This window comes from Mirounga angustirostris, unplaced genomic scaffold (assembly GCF_029215605.1).
Source record: "Mirounga angustirostris isolate CCGP_5_RB_7025 unplaced genomic scaffold, mMirAng1.0.hap1 SCAF_10, whole genome shotgun sequence".
Lineage (NCBI taxonomy): Eukaryota > Metazoa > Chordata > Mammalia > Carnivora > Phocidae > Mirounga > Mirounga angustirostris.
This window is the reverse complement of record NW_026991718.1, coordinates 104264821-104286741: the sequence shown is the minus strand read 5'-3', so window position 1 is coordinate 104286741 and position 21921 is coordinate 104264821. Positions and strand designations below refer to the sequence as shown.

Genomic DNA, 21921 nt, shown 5'->3' with positions numbered 1-21921 from the left:
ATTCCCGTGTAACATTCTGCTTATTGCATGGGTCCCAAGTACTCTGTGTATTGGTCTATTCTCTGCCTCCCCTCTAGACTGTGACCTTCTTGAAAACAGACACTGTGTCTTATGATCTAGCATCTAACATGTCCCGAAATATTTCAGCAAACAATTTAAGATTAAATTCATTTACCTTGAAATCTTCACTGCCACTTTTCATTTTAGCCGGGTCTTTATGACGCAGGCTCTAAGAAGAGCTAATTATGTAGGGATTTCCGAACTTGCAAAAAGTCAAGTCAGGAGAAACGTGTTCTTAGGAAAATCAAAGGCTGGTTGTGTGGTGCCGATAGAATCAGACAGGGCAGCCTTACCTGGCCGCTTCCAAAGTAGTGGGTCAGGAAAGAGGGTTTGATTCCCGGAGCCTGTGGGAAGGAGATCATTTCCTAACAGTAGGTCTTCTGTTGTTGTTGTTGTAAAAATGGCATCAATAACACCCTCAGAATGAGCAGGCATGAGCCTGTCTGCCTGGGGGGAGGTGGGTGTCATTGATCCCACAGAAGCTCCATGGGTCATCCACACAGCTTGGAGCAGCCCGAGGTGGACCAGGAGAGTATGAAGTAGCTGTGGTCCTTGTAGAGGTGGTCTCAACAAGTGTTCAATCTTCATGGAAGTGTCAACTTAGAGGTGTTTCTAGAGTAGAATTTGACAACTGTCACTTAGAGCTGAAAAACAGACACTTTAGATCTAGCAATGCTACTTCTAGGAATCGTTCCTAAAGACATGAGCAGGAATGGGACACATATATGTGTGAAAGGATGCTCATCTATTAAGTTACTATATTAATTAATACAATGGGGTAGTATGTAGATGTGAGGAGTCACAATGCAGTTAATAAAGCATGAGAACATTCGTGATAAATTAAGTGAAAAGAGCCAGTACAAACTAGAACTGTGGTATGATCTCCTTATATGAAGGAATGTGTGGAAGGAGATAGGGAAAAAATGTAAACAGGGTTTATCTCTGGGAAGTGGAGAGATTATGGGTGGTTTTACTTTATTTTCTATACTTTTCTGTTTTCCTGATTTTTTTCAGTAAATGTATACTACTTTTGCAATAAGAAGGAAATAATAAATGATATTTTAAAGTAGAAATAAAATCCAAATGAACAATTAATTTATCGTTTATGGCTGACGACGCTAAGACTGAGGGGGATTGGCACAGAAGAGATTTGTAGGGGGAGAGAAGGATTAGCAGAAGGGATTACTTTGTTTTGATGATAAGAACATTCTTTGGGTTGTAATCTGGTGGTAGGTTAAGTAATACTCCAATTTGTGTGTGTGTGTGCGCGCGCGCGTGCATGCGCGCGTGGGTGTGCATTCACAGGAACACGCACAAGCATGCACAACAGAGAGCTATCGAGAAAACAAGAAGATGATGAATTTACCAGGATTTAACATGGCAATGATATTGATAGATGAGGTTCCAGGTTGACTTTGTGTTTACCTTAAGTTATACATATCAGTAAATATCTATTCATGTATTGCTGAGGTCAAGAGCTTGGGCTCTTAATTGAGTTCAAATTGAGTTCAAATAGCAGCTCTTTTACTCACCAGCCATGTGGCTTTGACAAATTATTTAATCTCTCTCAGTTGCCACCTCATTAAAATACCAATAATGGTGATGATAAAAATAGTAACAGCCAACCACATGTAGTTGTTTTGAAGACTGACTGAATTAGTACATGTAAAGCACTGAGAACACAGTCTAGCATATAATAAAAGCCCAATGAAAGTTACCTATGACTGTTATTGTTAGTACAAATAAGTTTTCGTAGCACACTGCAGTGGAAGATCCCAGCCTGGGAGTCAGAAAGCCTGAGCCGGAGGACAACACCCCACTTTATAGGAATGGGACTTGGGCCAAGTGCTTATCACATCTGTCTTCCTGTCTTCACAACACCATTGTGGGAATCCAATAAGGTACAATTATCGAAAATTTTGACCATAGAAATAAGCTGGAGGGCACCTGCCCTCTCTTCACATGGATATAGATTTTCAAGACTCCCCTGTGTAGAGGATTATAGCTTAGTATGGTTAGAATGAGTTGAGGCTCTGGGGTAATAACCAGGAGTCTGTTATAATAGCTTCTTAACTCTGTCACCTGCATGGTTGAAATATCTAATACAATTACAGTCGTGTATCAGCAAGACTCTGTTGTGGAAATATGAGATGCAGCATTTTCTCCATGGTTTATAATCATGACAAACCAGGAAACATCTAGTTTCTCAACAAAAAGATTTCATTAAGTGAATTTCTGTCTGTATATGCAATGGAATGTTTTGTTAGGACTAAAAATAGCATTTTAAATGTAAATGTAATGGGAAGGGAAATTGTTCATTATATGTTAAGTCAACAAAGCATGCACATCAAGACACATCTTTCTAAATTACATGGTGGAGTATATAAAGAAAAAAGATAGGTTAAGTTTTAAACAGGAGGTTGTATGTATTGAAGTCCTACTGTATGGAAAGGGATTTTATGGGAAGACTATACACCAAGGCCACTCACCCATAGACCTCAAGGCTATTAGGAAAATTAGCGTAAGAAAAACTTTATACTGAAACTCCAAACAGGTAGAAGGTAAATACTCTTTTAGCAAACAGGACCAGAGCAATTTGCTTACTAAAAAAAACAGTCACAGATATATTTCTAGAAGGATTATGAATACCACAGGCAGACAACATGGAGATTTCAGAAGGAAATCAACTTTGTAATATGGGGAATATTTTCTTTCAGATATTCTGGGGGAGAACAAACAGGAGTCCCAAGAGAAGTTCCTCACTGCCTCTCCCACCATACCATGACTTCTGAGCTCATCTAATCCTGTATTCATCCTCAGAGTCAGTATAATGAACATAAATTAGGAAGTGAAGGTCCATGGGAACACCCAGGCCATGCCTACCACACCCGGAGACCATACTAGAAGGACTTTGGCAGGTGTGCAATCACTATACTGATGGATTTTTTTTTTTGCCCATCCCTCTGAATATAGAAATGTTAAACTTTATTTGGAGACCAGAAGGTGACTTTCCTTTCACTGGGGGAGAAGGGAAGTTGAGCTAAACCTTGTTAATCTACGAATTGTGGACATTTGGGCAGTAAGGGACCATCCCTGGCTAGAAAGCAGGCCTTTCTCCACTGAGAGGTAGCCATTCACCATTTTCCTTTCCAGAAGGTAGCTAGAGATTCATCCTATTGGACAGAGGTGGAAGAGGCCGAGCTGATGAAATTGATTCCAGAGGGATTTTTAAGTGAATTCTGTTTTAATATGCCCAAATGTACCTCAGATTGAACTAAAATTTATTGATTAGTATGGAAGACTGAGTGTGTTAATGGCCCATTTATTTTACCTCTATTTCTATGTTCCTTGCCACGTGACTTTGAATTTCTTCCACGAAGAAAGATAGTCAATTCCCCCAGTCCTTAAATCTGGGCTAGGCTATGTGATTTGCTTCAGTTAACAGAATGCAGGAGAAGTGATGGTGTGCTACTTCTGAGCCTTGCCTTTAGAGGATTTATGTGCTTCCATTGCTCTCTTGTGTCTCTGTTATCACCATGACAACATTTTCAGGCTAACCTGCTAGGGGATGAGACATTGATGGAACAGAGCTGAATCACCCAGCCATCCCAGCCAAGGCCAGCCTAGATCAGCTGACACCCAGCCTAACCCCAGATACATAAAAGAGTCCAGTCAAGATCAGCAGAGCTGCCCAGCTGAACCCCAAGCTGACCTCAGATGTGTGAGTGATCAATCTATTGCTGTATGTCCCTGTGGTCCAGTGGTTGTCTGTTACACTGTTGCATATTGTTACAACCACAGATAACTGACTTAATTACCTACCTTCTTAGTGCTCAGTTCATCATCAGCTAAACTTCCCAATCATCTGTAAAAGATGCGTCACTATTTTTACTCTGCAGATGGGGAAAGTGAGACATAGTGAGATTAAGTGATTTACCCAAAGTCACAAATATAGCAAATCAAGGAGATTTCATATTCCAAGTCATATTCTTTGACAGGAAGAAAAAGGAGCTTTTGGAGTTAGACAAAACATCTTGATCAGAAACATGAAAGAAGAAGGATTTTTCTTCTTAGAATTTCTAGCTAAACTCCTCCATTTGGGGTTAAGATTCAGAGAGTGGTACTTGAAAGGGATCTGGGATCTCAGAACAAAGGGGAACAGCACCCTATGACTTCAATACTTCTTTTCTGGAGGATTCATTTGGGGGAAGACATGGGAAAATCTCCATGCCCTGAGAATAGCATGACAAAATCAGTAGAATGAAAGGGTATAACTTCTGCTATAGCAGACATCTCTAAGGACCTATGTCAACAGGCAGATCCATGACAAGATTCCTATCCTGCCCCCAATATCTCAGAAATGCATTCTAGAACTCTGGCATAAATTCTGGGAAAGGAATACCTTAGGGACTCCAAATAAATCATCTTGCTGTACTAGAAGGATAGAGCTTCAAAATGCAAATTGTTTCAAGTTACAGGAAATAAAATCATATATTTTTGCAACCCAATTTTGAAGCCTTTGAGTTATGGACTTTACTTAAAATCCAACAAGTGTTAGTTGTTGTTGTAATCATCTCTTATAAAATAAGGTAAAATGTAATAACACTTTCTGTAGTTGACGGTTAGTTCTCCACCAAAATGTGTGTTCCCTGCACTGTGATAGGGTATTTACCAGAAAGCAGCTGCCCAGCAGGAGATTACATTTCCCAGAACCCCTTGCATTAGGTAGACCCATGTGATCAGTTCCCACCCAATGAACAGAGGTGATGCGTGTCCTTTCTGGACCTAAGTATCTTCTCTCTATTTTTTCTTCCCTCATTTACTATCTAAATCGCAAAGGAGGGGCGCCTGGGTGGCTCAGATGGTTGAGCATCTGCCTTTGGCTCAGGTCATGATCCCAGGGTCCTTGGATCGAGTCCTGCATCGAGCCTGCTTCTCCCTCTGCTTCTCTCTCTCTGTCTCTCTCTCTCTGTCACTCATGAATAAATAAATAAAATCTTTAAAAATAAATAAATAAATAAATAAATCGCAAAGGGCACTGAGGACCTGGTGAAGCAGAAACACAAAATGAAAGGAAACTGAACTCCTGAATGTCACCTGGAAGGCCATCTCTGACCGGGAAGACCAGCATTAGACCATTATGAGAGCAACAAATAAATGTGTCTTGTGTTGAACCACTGATGTTTGTAACCACTGTTACATCAGTTAGTATTACCTCAATTAATACAAGATCATCCCCACGAATTAAAAAAAAAAAAAAAACCTGAGTCAAGCAAGAAGCAGTGTCTAGGTTTTAAGAAACCTAGACACTGAAAAAAATAATTTCTCTTGTGGCAACATGTAGAATTGATGCTAGATTAATTAGAGGTTTCTGGGGTAGAAATCTCCCTAAAATAGCATTGCAGAAAGGTGTGTGTTAAGGAATCTAAGTAGAGAATCTTTCGGTTTAACAGAAAGTCCCCAAGTTTCATACAGAAGAAGAATCACCTAGTTAGATAGGGATCTAAGTAGTAGCCAGATGTCATAGCCTGTTTCTGCCCCAAACCCTCCTTGATGCTAGAAGATCTCCTTTGTTTTCCACCCTTAGCTTTGCTGTTGGAAAGTGTTAATGAGCTTGCTTTTCTCAAACAGTTGTGAATTGCATGGATTCTATTTCCTAATGAGTCTAATGTCACTTGTTATTTTCACATAAAAAGAGTTGTGAGTGGCTTCTGAAGCTGACATGAACTTATCCTTCACAAGCCCACAAAAACTGCAAACTGTCATTAGAAATTTGATTTGGCTGTTCCTGTGAAAGAAAACCTCCTGAGCACAATGATGTCCTTGACTCAACATTTTCTTTGCCATAAACTTACCTTCAACAGGAACAACTGACATTTTTTAGAGCCACATCCCAAAGGATACAGTCCCAAAGGACTTCAACGACTCACTTTAAGTCATTAACATGGTTTAGAGACAACTTTACTTTTCTTTTTGCCATTAAAAAACTCATCAGAGATAATGGTTGCAGTTTAGAGAGTTTCCATAGAGGAAGATCACAGTGAGACCATATTCCAAAAAGCTACCACATTGGATGCTCAAGATCTTCAGTGGACTGATTCCAGTGATAGCTGCAAATTCTTCATTAAGTTGAATGAAATATTACTGAGACCATCAGTAGAGGAATGAATAAGTAAATCTATGATATATTGGCACAATGGAATGTTATACAGCAATGAGAATGGACAAACGCCAATTACATCTGACCACATGTACAAATTTCACAAATATAATATTGAGCAAAAGCCACCAGAACAAAACAATACATACAAACAATACTTTTAAAAAGTTTATTTTTTTTTAAAGATTTTGTTTATTTGATAGAGAGAGACACAGCAAGAGAGGGAACACAAGCAGGGGGCAGTGAGAGAGGGAGAAGCAGGCTTCCCGCGGAGCAGGGAGCCCGATGCAGGGCTCGATCCCAGGACCCTGAGACCATGACCTGAGCCAAAGGCAGATACTTAACCGACTGAGCCACCCAGGCTCCCCTATATATTTTTTTTTAATGAACAGTTTCTAATGCTAGATTTTTAAAAATCTTTCCATTTGACTGTACTGATACTGCAAAAAACATTGTGATGAACCCCATTCAATCCCTCTGCCTGCTGATCCCCCTGCTTGTGCTTTCTCTCTCCCTCTCTCTCTCTGTCAAATAAATAATAAAATCTTTTTAAAAAAATAAGTTTACCAGAAAAGGAACTACTATGGCTTTCTGGAAGATAAATTAAAGTCTGTGTGGAGGGGTGCCTGGGTGGCTCAGTCGTTAAGCATCTGCCTTTGGCTCAGGTCATGATCCCAGGGTCCTGGGATCGAGTCCCACATCGGGCTCCCTGCTCCACGGGACGCCCGCTTCTCCCTCTCCCACTCTCCCTGCTTGTGTTTTTTATCATAAGCAAATGTACACACTTTAAAGCATGGGCTAAGTTTCAGATGTGGTCTGTCCTTCGTAGATAATATACGGAAGCAAAAGCAGACCTTGCCTGATGCTGTTAAGCAGTCATGATTGTTACTTGCTCAAAAGAATCACTATTGCAATTAAAACCTCATCTCCAACACAACGGGAATGGGAGTTAACCAAGGCTTGGACCTCAACCCATGGTCTCTCCACTGTGTCTCCTGCTTGACTCTGTCCTAGTGACACAAAGAAGTCACAGTCAATACGTGTAAACCTAACACTTTAAAGTTGTGCCTTGTCACCACCAGCAGCATCTCTACCAACCACTCTGGTCTGTAGTCACATCCCCTTGCTTTTGTGACTACAGGTTCCGGTTATGATTGCTGGTAGTGTTGCTATATAACAAATTACCCCAGAACACGGCAGCTTCCTTTTTTTTTTTTTTTGCTCTTGGTTTTCTGGGTCAGAAATTTGAGAATGGCCCAGCTGGACAGTGATCTCTGGGGGTCTCTCATGCAATTGCAATCACATGTCGGCTGGGCTACAGTCACCGGGAGGCTCAACTGGGCTGGACATCCAAATTGGTTCACCAGGTATGGCTGGCAGGTAGTGTGGACTATCAGCTGGGCTCAGCTGGTGCTGACAACTGGAAGCGCTGACGACTGGAAGCACTGACTCGTGCTTCCCTGGCATGGTGATCTCAGGGTTGTTGGTTTTCTTACCCGTAAGGTGCCTGACTTCTAGCTTTCCCATAGTGAGCGTTCCCTGAGAACGCAGGAGACTGGCTAATATTGCCTCAGAAGTCACGTAGCTCGGCTTCTGTTGCATTCTATTTGCTATATGGGACACACAAGCCCACCCAGATTTGAGGAAAGCAGATTAGACCCCACCTTTCAATGGAAGGATAGCAAAGATATTTCGACTGTTTTCTAAAACTGCCATGCTCTGTGACCAATGTAATAACCAAATTAAATGTGATCGCCTTCCTTATACTGATGTTCTCTGGGGTCTTCACCTATAATGTTACAAGTAGTCATAGAAATGCAAATCTAATCAAATGGCTTGGCTAGATTTATTATCGCAGAAGCCTCAAGAGGCTCCCATCTAATGAAAACAGATATCTGGGGCACCTGGGTGGCTCAGCTGGTTAAGCGTTTGCCTTTGGCTCAGGTCATGATCCCAGGGTCCTGGGATCGAGCCCCGCATTGGGCTCCCTGCTCAAGCGGGGAGCCTGCTTCTCCCTCTCCCTGTGCCCCTCCCCCCACCTGCTCTCTCTCTCTCTCTCTCAAATAAATAAATAAAATCTTTAAAAAAAACAGATTTCTGTGCATCTTGACCCTCTAATTTTGTAGGAGAAGCATTGTTTTCCCACCTGCTCCACGTGAAGATACTGAAAGCTAGCAGGACTTGCAGTCACTTAGCTGTGTGAGTTTCAGGGCTAAACATTGAACATTCATTGACTCTAAGTCTGATATCTGCAACTATGACTCTGAGAGGTGAGAGCTTAAATGAACTTCAGTCATGTCAGTGACATATTCTGCATCAAGTACCTGGACCGTTGGAGATGAGTATATCTTACATCCTAGAATTGTATCCTGAGATGTTCTGACCCACTTGTTTAGGCTGAGCATTGTACCAGTGCCAACTGAAAGGAGTATTTGCTGTTCTTCTGGGCAAAGAAAATGGAATCAACCATCTTTAGATTCCCAGAACTGCAGAAAAACCATGCACCAGAAGGGAAGGAAATTTTATTCTGGGGATAGCATGTTTTTATCAATCGCCTGGCTGAAGGAATTGAGGATTAATAAGGATTAAAATGGCAAGCAAAATGAAACTAGATGGAGTTCCTAAGGGCTCAAGGGACCAGACTAGAATTCAGTATGATCCTCAGCAAATTAAAAAGGCAGCTTGTTAGAAAGGAGATAAAACACGGGGGCCGGGGCGGGGGGGGGACAAACGTAGGATGGCTCATCCCAGTGAAAATCCACATGTCTAGACAGGTAAGTAAGACTGGCTGGACCACAACGAGAGTAGACACTCATACCCAAGCCAGTGAGCATCATGTCAGTGATGTTTATTCCAGCTAGGGAGCTTATGAGCATGACTACAAAGTATTACCTCAGTATGTAGCAGCTATCTCGGACCTCCCCCCCCCACAAGATCACCTCTCCTTGTAATAAACACTCAAATTTCCTTTGTCTTTTCTTTAGTGACCTTTATCACTATGGCAATTTTTAAAATTTTGGTGTGATTATTTGACAAATATCATCCTCCTACAAATGGTCAGTTCCATGAAAGCAAGTTCTGGATCTGGTTCTATTATACATGTCATGCTTGTCACAACACCTCATTTATAGCTACTGTCCTCTCGATGTGTATTGAATGAATAAATTAATACTAGGATGAGTATAATGTAAACCATGGGTCAGCATCGCCAAATGTGGCCTGCTACTTGTTTCTGTATGGTCTGTGAGCTAAGAATGGTTTTCACTTTTTTAATGGTTAAAAAAAATCAAAAGAAGAATAGTATTTGGTGACATGAAGATATATGAAATTCATGTTTCAGTGTCCACAAAGAAGGTTTCCTTGGAACACAACCATGCTCATTCACTTACATAGTGTCTGTGTAATAATGTAACTTTTGTGCTTTAGTGATTTCATGCTAAAATGATAGCATTGAGTACATAACAGAGACTAAATGGTCCACAAAGTCTAAAATATTCACTACCTGGCCCTTTACAGAAAAAGTTTGCTGACCTCCTTGATAAAATCTGGCTTTTATCATTCCTGGGCTCCCATACATGGGGGACATATTCCTAAGCTTTGGCTGAAAACAATGGGAAAAGTGACTTTTGTGGACCCTACGCTGAAACATACAAAATAGTGATTCTGTTTTCTAATAGGACGAAGGTTATAAAAAAGGAACTGCCCTGTTCTCCAGAATTAGGGGAACAATGATTGACTGAATCAATAAATATTAAGATAAGAATCATGTAGAGCAGGGTTTGGCAAGCCTATGAGTTTTAGAGTCATGTAGAGCTGGGTTCACATCCTCTAGACATGAAATCTAAGGCAATATAATCCTCTAAGCTTCAACTAACCTTCCTGTAAAATGGGAATAAAATTCTCTTCCTTGGAGGATACTGTGGGGATTAAATTAGATATGATAGACACCTTTTGGGTGTGTTTGCCCATCCAGAAATCCTTTCTCTTAGACCCTTTCCCCCAACTGCAGGGGCAACCTGTGCAGGTCTGTCCACAGACCTGGCCTCCCCTCCTCTGGCCACAACTGACTGGACAAAGCAGGGACACCTGATGCAAAGTCTGTTGTGGGCCAACTGGATCTTCCCCCCTGAAATATTGAAAATGGAATATGGAAACTCTAGTTAGCGCATGCAAGGCTCTTGGATTTGAGCCACCTGTTTGGACCACAAGCAAAGGTGGGAGAAACTGGTTTGCAGACTGAGCATAATGAACACATGGCATGATATTTTATGTGGAGAGAGTGAAAGCAATCCCGCTCTGTTGGTACAGAGCCCTCCTGGACCTATTCTTCATGGCAGCCGGCATTCCCCGCTCATGAGTACAGGTCTAAAGTCCTGCCCACGGAGTCACCCCACCTCTGCTTCCAAGCTGCATACACACCCCACCCAGTCCCTCAAACATCCACACCCTGTAATGGATAAGTCACAGAGACAGGGGAGATAAAGGATCCCTTGTCTTCCACTGTATGGGCTAAGCAATTGCTGCAGATTCCTTTTCTTTGGAATCCTCCAGCATCAGAGGATGAGACTGGGAAAGAAAACAACCACACACAGAATGGGCAACCCCATTCCTGCTAAACCAGAACTTTGGAACCTGAACATCAAGACGAGCAAGTCTCAGGAAGTGTTGTTGGGAACATATTGTTAAAAATGGAGCTTCAGCTCGAAGTTGATCTAACAACTCCCTGGCTGTGTATCAGACACTCGAGTCTTTCTGGAGGCTTTGCAAGAGTGGGATATGGGCAGGAATATAGAAGATAGAAAAGAAACGAGGGGCCCCAAGATTTCTTTTGCTACAGATTTGTAGAGAAACACATGACAGCTTAGGAAAGCCCCTAATGCCAACAACTTTCCATTTCCAAGTTTCATTCCCTTGGGTTCAACCTCATTACCTTTGTGCACTTCGTTCAGGGAGATAATCCTGCTTTTTAAAACTAGTTCCAATGGACTTCAGTCTCTTGTCACAAACATGCCCTAACTGAAACAAAATGTAAAGTTCCTGGCGCCTAATTGTTGTTTAACAATGTAACGGTTGCTGTTACTATTACTTTAAAAATTAGTATGAATTGACACTGTTGCTGTGGTAGCCAATGGTCATAGTTTTTATCGATGCATGCTGCAGTACGTAGGCATGAAATGACACTTCTGGGATTTGCTTTAGAATAGTTTCACAGGGGCGCCTGGGTGGCTCAGTCGGTTAAGCGTCTGCCTTCGGCTCAGGTCATGATCCCAGGGTCCTGGGATCGAGCCCCACATTGGGCTCCCTGCTCAGCGGGAAGCCTGCTTCTCCCTCTCCCACTCCCCCTGCTTGTGTTCCCTCTCTCGCTGTGTCTCTCTCTGTCAAATAAATAAATAAAATCTTTAAAAAGAAGAAGAAGAGGGGCACCTGGGTGGCTCAGTCGTTGAACGTCTGCCTTCGGCTCAGGTCATGATCCCAGGGTCCTGGGATCGAGCCCCGCATCGGGCTCCCTGCTCGGCGGGAAGCCTGCTTCTCCTTCTCCCACTCCCCCTGCTTGTATTCCCTCTATCGCTCTCTGTCAAATAAATAAATAAAATCTTTAAAAAAAGAAGAAGAAGAAGAAGAAGAAGAAGAAGAAGAAGAAGAAGAAGAAGAAGAAGAAGAAGAAGAAGAAGAAATAAATAGATAAAGCAAGTGTGGCAAAATCTTGGTAATTGTTGAATCTGGGGGTGGGTATATGGGAGTTGATTGTATGATTCATGCTACCTTGTATATTTTAGAAAACTTCATAAGAAGAAGATGATGTGAAAATTGTTTTTCAGAGTTAAAATAATTAGGTTTTAATCATGTTAAGTTGCTTAGACAAAGGCTCTAAAACACCAGTTCATCATGCATGCTCTAAAGAAAGTGTCCGGACGCTTGATTCGTTGAAAGCTAAAAGGAGACCTATCTTGGATGATGTGGAAAGGCCCAGAGACAGGGAAATGGACCAAATGACACTTTAAGATCCATCCCTGCCCCCAACACACATGTACACACTTCTCAGCTGTAGTATACTATATTGGAAATTGAAGGGTTTCCCCAAAAACAAAAGGCAAGGGATTCTCCTTTCTAGGGGTACTTAGGAAGCCATTGATAATCCAGAATGTGTCAAAGAACTGCAGTATTTTCTTAGCTCCCAAAGTGGGAGACAGAATCACATTACTGATTTCTTCTGTATCCATACAGGATGCTAATGGAAATGAGAGATACAGCATCTGTGTTTTCGAGTATTCTGTTCTGCAGCGGATAAATCGGCCCCTGGAAACTCTCTGTGCTGCCCTGGTTGCCTTCCTCCCACAAGTACAACCAACTCCCTCCGAGCCGTGGTTAATGAAGTCCAGCCGCTCAACGAGCTGGGGTTTTCCCAGTTTGGAAAAGTGTGAGAAATGAAGGCCAGATATGGCCCAGCCTAAGCACGAGTAACACTTTTCAGCGGTAGATTTGGGGCCAAGAAAGGAAAATGTGGAAAGAAGGAGGCAGAGAACAAAGGTGAAGCAAACGGAGGACATAAACCCTCTCCAGAGGATTGTGTTCCCTTTACTGAAAGTCATTCTAAAGAAAGGGGCAGGGCAGGAGCTGGCAAGAATCTGGCCTATGCAAGGTTCTCCACAAATTCTTTCATTCATTAGAAAAGACCTTAGGAAAAAATGCTGAGTTGGTGTTTACTATGAGCTCCGTGCTGAGAAATCCAGCTCTGAATGAAATGGACAGAGGTCCTTGACCTCCTGTAACATAGGGTCTGTTGGGATGCCTGCAGATGAAAGTACAATTGCTAAGTGATAGATAAGCAGAACAGCACTGATCTAGAGGAGTTCTGGGCTTCTTTAAGTGTCTTGTGCCCAGAGGCACTGTGTGGCAGGTGAGCATGGTAACTAGGAATTCAGGCTCTAGACAGAGACTGTGTTCAAATCCTGGGTCTGCCTCTCCCTACCCGGGTGACCCTAGGCTGGTTATGTAACCTCTCTGTTGCTCTGTTCAGTGATGATAACGATAAAGTGACTATGAGATACAGCCCAGCCCAGCCCCATGCCCCAGGAAGCTGATCTCTTATGACTATACCACCCCCTTCTCTTGCCTCTGGCTTCTGATTGGATTTGACCTATGGGAAGCACATCCAGGAGATTGGAAGTCCCAAAGGTTTGGCAGTTGCCAACTTCTCCTCCCTGGCAGCCCTCCTAGAACCCTCTCAAGCTATAAAACCCCACCTCCTTCAGGCCAGTCAGCAGTAAAGGCTGTTTCTAGCAGGGCAACTTCCACTGTTTTCTCCCCCCCAAATAATCCCTTCACTAAACATCCTTCAACTACCCATTTTGAATATACCATGTGTATTTACACCTTAAACATACACCTTAAAACAATGCCTGGCCCTAAATAAGCACTCAGTAAGCAGAAGCTGATGTGATCCAAGTAAGACTTTGGTTTTGATTTGTGCCATTTCACAGAAAATATCTATGACCCCCTCCCGCAAGCTGAAAACATATTGGAGTGGGGAGTAGCCCAACTTTCCCCAAAAGTTTTAAGAACACATCAAAAGAGGATAAGAAAGTTAGGACTCTGCAAAATGCTAATGTAAAGTGGCCATATGTGTGTGAAGCAATCATAATTTTGATTCCCTGGTGGCCTTTGCCTTGTGTCCAAAGGTCACAGTGTCATCATAAGAGATAATAATGCTGTAGGCCCTTTGACGATGATGAGAAAGGGGAGATTTTCCAGCAAGAGAGGCCCTGCCAAATTTGAAATCATTTTTTACCCACTTAAGACAGAAACTATCCTCTCTGGGTTCCTCGTGATCTAATCCTTTAAGCCTTCTGCTGGCACCGGGAACAATGTTAAGCTTCAGGATCAGGCCCTTTGGTTTTTATAATCCATGGGAATTTGAAGATGATAAATCTGTGGAGAGCCTGAAAGTTCCTAACATGTAATTGGAACCCAAGGGGGAAATAATTAAGATAGAGTCATGTAACTCCATCAACTCTTCTCCAAGCCTCTGAATTATATAAGTCCCTAGCTGTAGCATCCCCTGTCTGCCCCATTCTGCCGTGAAACAAGAAAAAAGGCAGAGACAATGAAAGACAATGACAAGAAAGATCTGTCCAATGTGACTACTAATTAGCATCTGCTATGAGAGGTCTGGTGGGGAAAGAAGTCCAAACACAAGCAAGAGGCAGGAATCAGCCTTTGACCGAACTTACTCAGTCCTCCCCAGCCACCCCCCTCCCGCCCCCACTCGGCCACACTTGCCAAAGATAATTGACAGCTTCATATAACAAAGAGCACATCTGATCTATTCTTATTAATAAGATTGGTGGGGGCAGGTTAGTTCTAACTTACGATGGCCAAGGCTTCATATCCAAAGTAAGATGAACCAGAAGTTGCTTTCATTTCAGCTCTCACTGTCCCCGCAAGTAGGAGCATCCCCATGAAATGGGGTGCTCCAGCCGCAGCAATGAAAGGTTTAGCAAAACCTCAGAAAATGAATCCGTATTTCTCTAGTTGTCAGAGGTGCTAACCTCAATTTGCCATCAAACCCGTGCCAGGAAGAGAGTCTGTGAAGAGCTGGGTGGGCACCAAAGCACAAGCCGGGAGCACCCCTACGGAGTCGGTGGCAGGGAGTGTCGGCTGGTCTCAGAAATGGGGGACATTCCCTCCACCTTGGCCCGTGCTTGCATTCTGCTTCATCTCCTCTTCCCTCGCCTACAGTCTGATGAGACATTATCTGACTCACTTTCATTCCTACAGATTTGGTAGGAGCCTACAGTAAGCCAGAAAGGAAAGATCATTGAGAACCACCCCTGACTTTCAAGCCCAAATAGCTTTGAATAATATCTGGCATAGAGTGTGTGCTTAAAAAAAATGTTTGCTGGACGTGAAGCCAGTGTGCAAGTTTTTGTTATGAAGCCGAACAACACATTGCTGGTGTAGCAGCTGGTTTGCCTTAACGAGCTGATCAGTATCCCTGTGGGCTTTTAAGCCATGACAATATCAGACTCAGCTATAAGCAGAGATGAAACAGGTAAATTCAGGTATATAGCACAATCTGAAGAACTATTGGGGCTGCCCTATTTCCAAGCCCTTGAAATTCCATGATTAGCAAATTACTTTGGGGGAAAATACTGCCCTCTGTAAAGTCCTAAAAAGGACTCCTCTGGGGAGCAGATCCCATAAGATCTCGTATTCTTACAGCACACTCTGGACTGTTCTGTTTGTCTTTTAATCCGCCGACTTAACTTTTAGAATTGTTTTTTGAGCCAGATATGATCTTTATTGGTAACCACTGTACAGATTAGGAAATTAAGGCCATGCCATCTTGACTTTGAGGAAAGTGGCTTTTTAGAAATTTGTCTCAAGCGGGTGCCTTGGTGGCTCAGTCAGTTAAGCGTCTGCCTTCAGCTCAGGTAATGATCCCAGAGTCCTGGGATTGAGCCCACAGTTGGGCTCCCTGCTCAGCGGAGAGCCTGCTTCTTCCTCTCCCTCTGCCCCTCCCCTGCTCATGCTCTCTCTCTCTTTCTCTCTCTCTCAAATAAATAAGATATTTTAAACAAAAAAAGAAGAAGAAAAGAAATTTGACTCAGGCATTCCAGCACAGGTAACATTCAGAGTGTGGACTTATTTTGCAGAGCAGCTTCCTTCCTAACTGTAGAGGTTAGAGAGTGGGACACCCCAGGCCACCTGGATTGGGAGCCAGAAGTGGAGTCCATACAAGGACTCCAAAAGAACTTTTGCACTTCTGTCTATGGGGTGTTGTGAATAATTTAGTACATTATTCTTTCTTTCTTTCTTTTTTTTTAAGATTCTATTTATTTGACAGAGAGAGAGAGGGAGAGCACAAGCAGGGGGAATGAGAGAGGGAGAAGAAGACTCCATGCTGAGCAGGAAGCCTTACTCAGGGCTAGATCCCAGGACCCTGAGATCATAATCTAAGCTGAAGGCAGATGCTTAACCGACTGAGCCACCCAGGGCCACCTAGTAAATTATTCTTAAATGAAAAACAGAGGGCGCCTGGGTGGCTCAGTTGGTTAAGCGACTGCCTTCGGCTCAGGTCATGATCCTGGAGTCCCAGGATCGAGTCCCGCATCGGGCTCCCTGCTCAGTGAGGAGTCTGCTTCTCCCTCTGACCCTCCCCCTCTCATGCTCTCTCTATCTCATTCTCTCTCTCAAATAAATAAATAAAATCTTAAAAAAAAAAAAAAACAGAGCCTGGTCCTGGAGACCTAATACACAGTACAGTGATTAGACAACAAATTGTGTCTTTAAACACTGAACTTACAAAGAGACTAGATTTTAATTTTTCCCAATGCTCGAAAGAATGATGGTTTATGTGACCCTAGAAGGTGTTAGCTAACATTATCCGGCAATCATATTGCAACAAAAATGATCAAATCAGTGTCGTACACCTTGAACTTATGCAGTGTTGCACGTCAGATATAACACAGTAAAGAAAACAAAAGAGCCCAGACCCTGCAATAATAACAAATGGATCTTAAGAACACCTCACTTGGCAATGTCTGTGTGTTCTGACGGAAGTGCTACAAACACAGCTTTCTTTCCAACCAGTTGGCAGCAGGTTTCCGTGCTTGCAGTCTCATCAAGCACGGAATTGGGAGACCAATATTTGTGCTTTCTGCTTCCCTGCCACCTTGCAGACTGACTTTATCAACTGGCTTGATTGAATGTTCTGATCGAAAAGTTTCTGTGCAGAGCATGTGGCTACAACCTCACTTCCAAAACAGTTATCTACACTTAGGCAGAAACCAGAGGTCTAAGAAGGAAGAATTGAAAGAATTATGGTCAAGTGTAGGTTCTTGAAGTAATCTGTTAATCAACTTTAAGAGGAATACACGGCTGGAGGAGGCATATGGGTAACAGGCATTCCCTGGCTACCTTCCGCTCAGTAAGGGTTCATCTTTGGGTCTGTGCCTTCAAGTATCCTCACTATATTCCACCCCTTGGCTTCTGGTCTGGCTTGACCTGGGCTAGTCATTAGCTTCCTCTGTTGAAACTATACCTTCAACTTCCTCCACTTAGGGCTCCTTCCCCATCGCCTTCTTTCTAACACTTGCCTCAATCCAGCAATGACATTTCAGGGAAGTGCTACACCCCATCTGACCCAGATCTATCCCACTGTTCTCTTCACCTGGGGGCCAAGAAACAGTTCTCTGAAAAATATCTCTGAATTCAGTTGATGGATAACAGCCCCTGCTTCAATGATGAATAGATAGGAATGTCATGATGGGTGTCCTCTGGAACCCATTTCATTGACTCAACATCCCATAATGTGTTTACTCCATCCTAACATGTATTTGGGGATGGGTGTGGAAGATGTTCCCAGCTGTGCCTCCCCCTGCATAAACCTTCATTTTGCTTCTTTGCTCCTGCCAGGCAGAGGGGCACTAGGGAAAGAGAGGAGGACCAGGGGAACGAATACCATCATTTTGGGTTTTTTGGTTTTTTTTTTTTACCTTTCAATTCTTTTTGTCTTTCCCTCAGGACTTGAGATAGACTCTGCAGGTGGTAGAATATAAAGCCTCAATGTTAATTCATCTGAAACCCTGGGTACAAGGATATTTTCCCAAGTTACTTCCATTCTGGGTCTAGTCAAATAATTATCACAGCAGCTGTTTGCCCCCTCCCACGTACCCTCACCCCAACACTGAGTCATCTGCAGCTGCAGGGGGACCGTTCCTGACACTCCATCAGCTCCCCACCTGAAGCGGGTGCGTCTCTCTTTCAAACTGTTTGAGGGCTTTCTTCAGGGCCTCCGAAAATTGCTCAGCTCACCTACAATGCAGCCAGGAAGTTGGGGATTTAATGCCCCCAGCAGTAGCCCTCAACCAATGAGAACCTGAAATCAGTAGATAAACACCTCAGCTTCTTCATTTCCTAAGGTATCTTCATCAGGGTTCTCCAGAGAAACAGAACCAATAGGAGATACAGATACAGATATGTTTTTATGTTTATATATATGTTTATGTTTATATATATATGTATATGTTTATTATAAGGAACTGACTCATGCAATCATGGAGGCTAAGAAGTCCCACAATCTGCTGTCTGCATGCTAGAGAGCCAGGAGAGTCGGTGGTTTAATTCCTGTCTGAGTCTGAAGGCTTGAGAGTAAGTCTCAGTCGAGAGCAGAAGACTGCCTGCCGTCCCAGCTCACAGTCGGGCAAAGAATACAAATTCTCCCTTCCTCCGCCTATTTGTTCTATTCAGGTATGGATGGATGGGTAAGGCCCATCCACGATGGGCCAGGCAATCTGCTTCACTTGGTCTACTGATTTAAATGCTAATCCCTTCCAGAAGCACCCTCAGAGACATACCAGTAATCATATTTAACCAAAAATCTGGGCATCCTGTGGTCTAGTCACATTGATACATGAAATTAACCTTCACGGGGAACAAATCTGCAGCATGCTCTCTGCACCTGGGGCTAATGGTAGAAATCAGTTACTAGCTTTAAATTTTGCTAAATGGATACTGATGAACTCTAGATAGGAAACCAGCTCAACAACTGAAATCAAGTTTAATTCTACCAACCCACCATGTAGCATATAATTCTCAGTGTAGAACAGATTTTTAATAGTATTTTTCTTTACTTAGAAAAATTAGTTATGTATAAAAAGTCAGGTTTCTCTGGTGTTAATGCTCCATAACAAACATGTCCAAAATTTTAGTGGTTTAAAACAACAAACATTGATTTTACAATCACAGGTCTGCTGGTTGGCTGTGGTTTGGCCATTTTCAGCTGGGCTGAGCTGAGCTAGACTGGACCCCAATTTGTGAATCAGCTTTAGATCTGCTCTTCTCTTTCTCCTTCTTCTCCTCCTCCTCCTCCTCTTTCTTCCCTTCTTCTGCTTCTTCTTCTTCTTCTTCTTCTTCTTCTTCTTCTTCTTCTTAAGATTTTATTTCTTTACTTGAAAGAGAGAGAGAACACAGGGGAAGAGGGAGCAGCAGACTCCCTGCAGAGCAGAGACTCCAACAGGATCCCAGGACCCCGAGACCACAACCCAAACTGAAGGCAGACACTTCACCGACGGAGCCACCCAGGCACCCCTGTACATTCTTCTTTACAGGACTTATGGTTGAAGGCACAACAGTACGCAGGGCACCCTCTTCTCATGACAGATGGTGAGAATGTAAGAGGCCAAAGCAAACCATGCAAAAAATGCTAGTACATTTAAAGGCCCTGCTCAGACATCCATGTCAAGTCTGCTCACATGCCATTGGCCGAAGAATGTCCTTGGGCTGAGTGCAGTATCTGAGGAGAAGGGACATGTACTATGCCTAGCAGAGTGGGAAGTACTGCACAACAGCCAAGGGCAAGCATACGTAATCCTGTTACTTAAAAGGAATGAAAAATTGGAAATCTACCACAATATGGAAAATTTTAAACATAGCCAAAAGGAGACAGAATGTCATAATAATCCTTATCACGCAGCTACAACAGTCATCTCACTACTAATCTTATTCACTCCCCCTCACTCCTTCATTATTTTGAAGCAAATCCTGGATGAGTGTCTTTTAAGGGAAGAAAGTAAACCTATATTTTTGCAGGGTGTGGGACATTATTTAGATCTCAAAGAATTTACAAAACAATGAAACGGATTAACTAGTAAGTTAACTTGATATGAAGTAAAGCATAAGAACATATTCAACAACATTGAGAGTTAATTCCAAGATGCTGTCATGGGCACTTTACACTGAATATTGATGTATTTTATATTTAACTGCCTGGTCTAGCTAAAATAATGAATACCACCAAACTCTAAAAGTAAATGCCTACTCTTTAACTAGTTCATGAATCCTAGCAACAGATGAGGAGGAAGAAGAAAAGAAAATTTGAAATAACAGCATTTTAAGATGCAAACCAGTCACTTTATCTGTGCATGAGGATTGTATCACTTTGGCCAAAGCCTGGCTTCCTTGAGCTACTTTATTTCATCTATTGGAACATTTCATAATATGAGACTATTACAAAAATAAACTTCAAGTGAGTTACAAATGTCAAAGAAGCACAAAACTTCAATGAGTACAAAAATAAATATTTCAGAGTGTGTTTAATAAAAAGAAGCATCACATCAATTTATCAAACTATCACTTTTAACCCATATTTAAAATAACATCTTGGGGTGCCTGGGTGGCTCAGTTGGTTAAGCGTCCAACTCTTGAGTTTGGCTCAGGTCATGATCTCAGGGTGGTGAAATCGAGCCCCATGGCAGGCTCCACACTGGGCATGGAGCCTGCTTAAGATTCTCCATCCCTTTCCCTCTGCCCCTTCCCCTACCCTCAAATTAATTAATTAATTAATTAATTAATCAATATCTCAATTTCTGAAGTGGCCAATGGAAATATATTTTTAAAGTCCTGTGGGATTGCTCCACTGGTCAGGACCGTGTTGTAGCCGGCCCTGTCATCCCGTGCCCCATTATCTACATCCTTCACCTCTGCTGTGTGATACCATATGGGCCAGAGCATTTTATATGAGGTGGGTCCCTTGAACATTGAAAAGGCCTTAGGAGAAGGGAAGTAGCTGGAGATGGTGGTCTCTGTGATCAGAGGGAACCTGGAGACAGCGTCCAGTGCCCGAGTGAGCATTGCTGTGACTGGGGAACCTGGCAATGGCATGTGCTCCTTCATCAATGCACTGTGGGCAATTAGGCATGAGGAGGAAGCCTCGGCTCCCACTGGGGTGGTGAGGACCACCCAGAGTCACACTTGCTACTCCTTCTCCCACCTTCCCAATGTGTGGGACAACCTGCCCCCAGTACAAGGGCTGCTGCCCAAACCCTAGAGAACTATTAGAAGAAATGCCATTTAGCCAGTATGCCTCTTCATCATCATTGCAGCCACACATTCAGCATGAATCTCATGAAGCTCGCCAAAACCATCCAGGGCCTGGGAAAGAGGTTCTACATTGTCTGGACCAAGCTGGACAAGGGCCTCGGCACAAGTGCCCTCTGGGCGGAACAGGTCCTGCAGAATATCCAGAGAATATCCCAGAAACTCTCCAGAAGAAGTGGGTGTATGAACACATCATATTCCAGGTCTCTAGCTTTGACCCCTTATTGCATGACTTCCCAGAGCTTAAGGACACCTTGCACAGGGACCTCTCTGATATCTGGTGCCATGTCCCCTAGAAAACCTGTCCCACACCTGTGAGAAGATCATTAAAGACAAAACTACCTCCCTGCAGAACAGAATAGCTTTAGTGTTTTCAGGACAGCCTTGGTGTCCAGGATGAAGATGATGTGAAGCCGTGTCTGAATGCTACTGCTTGCTCTTTGTCATGGATGATGATTCTCTCTAGCAGGTGGCCCAGATTATGGGGGATGCCCATGGAAGAGTACAGGGCTGTCATGAAGTACCTGGATCTGTACGGTCTCCCTAAAGTGAATGGGAGACTGACTTGTTCAGTCATGAAGCATTTCTTAGCCTTCCTAGCTACATCAAATCCTTGAGTGACTATGTCATTCTCTGCTTTAAGGGGATGTAGCAAAAATGCTTCTTTGAGTTAGATACCAAGGAAAAGAAGACGATCCTGAGAAATCCTTCCTACCAGTGAAAACTGGCTTGGGAATGGGTCCAATCATAGGTCCCATAGGCTCATTCTCCAGTGGAAGTCAGGCTGCCTTGGGTCCTCTTCCCAGTAAGATACCTTGTTT

The 21921-nt window shown here is 43.0% G+C and overlaps 1 protein-coding gene across 1 annotated transcript; it reads left to right on the top strand.

Annotated features, from left to right (window-relative positions):
* Window positions 1–8982: 8982 nt before the first annotated feature.
* Window positions 8983–21717, top strand: IRGM (immunity related GTPase M). Its single transcript, XM_045886228.1, is given in 9 exon segments — window positions 8983–8994; window positions 12446–12559; window positions 20661–21014; window positions 21017–21242; window positions 21245–21385; window positions 21388–21466; window positions 21468–21523; window positions 21526–21584; window positions 21586–21717. Coding segments are annotated over 9 exon segments (1173 nt in total).
* The last annotated feature ends 204 nt before the right edge of the window (window positions 21718–21921 follow it).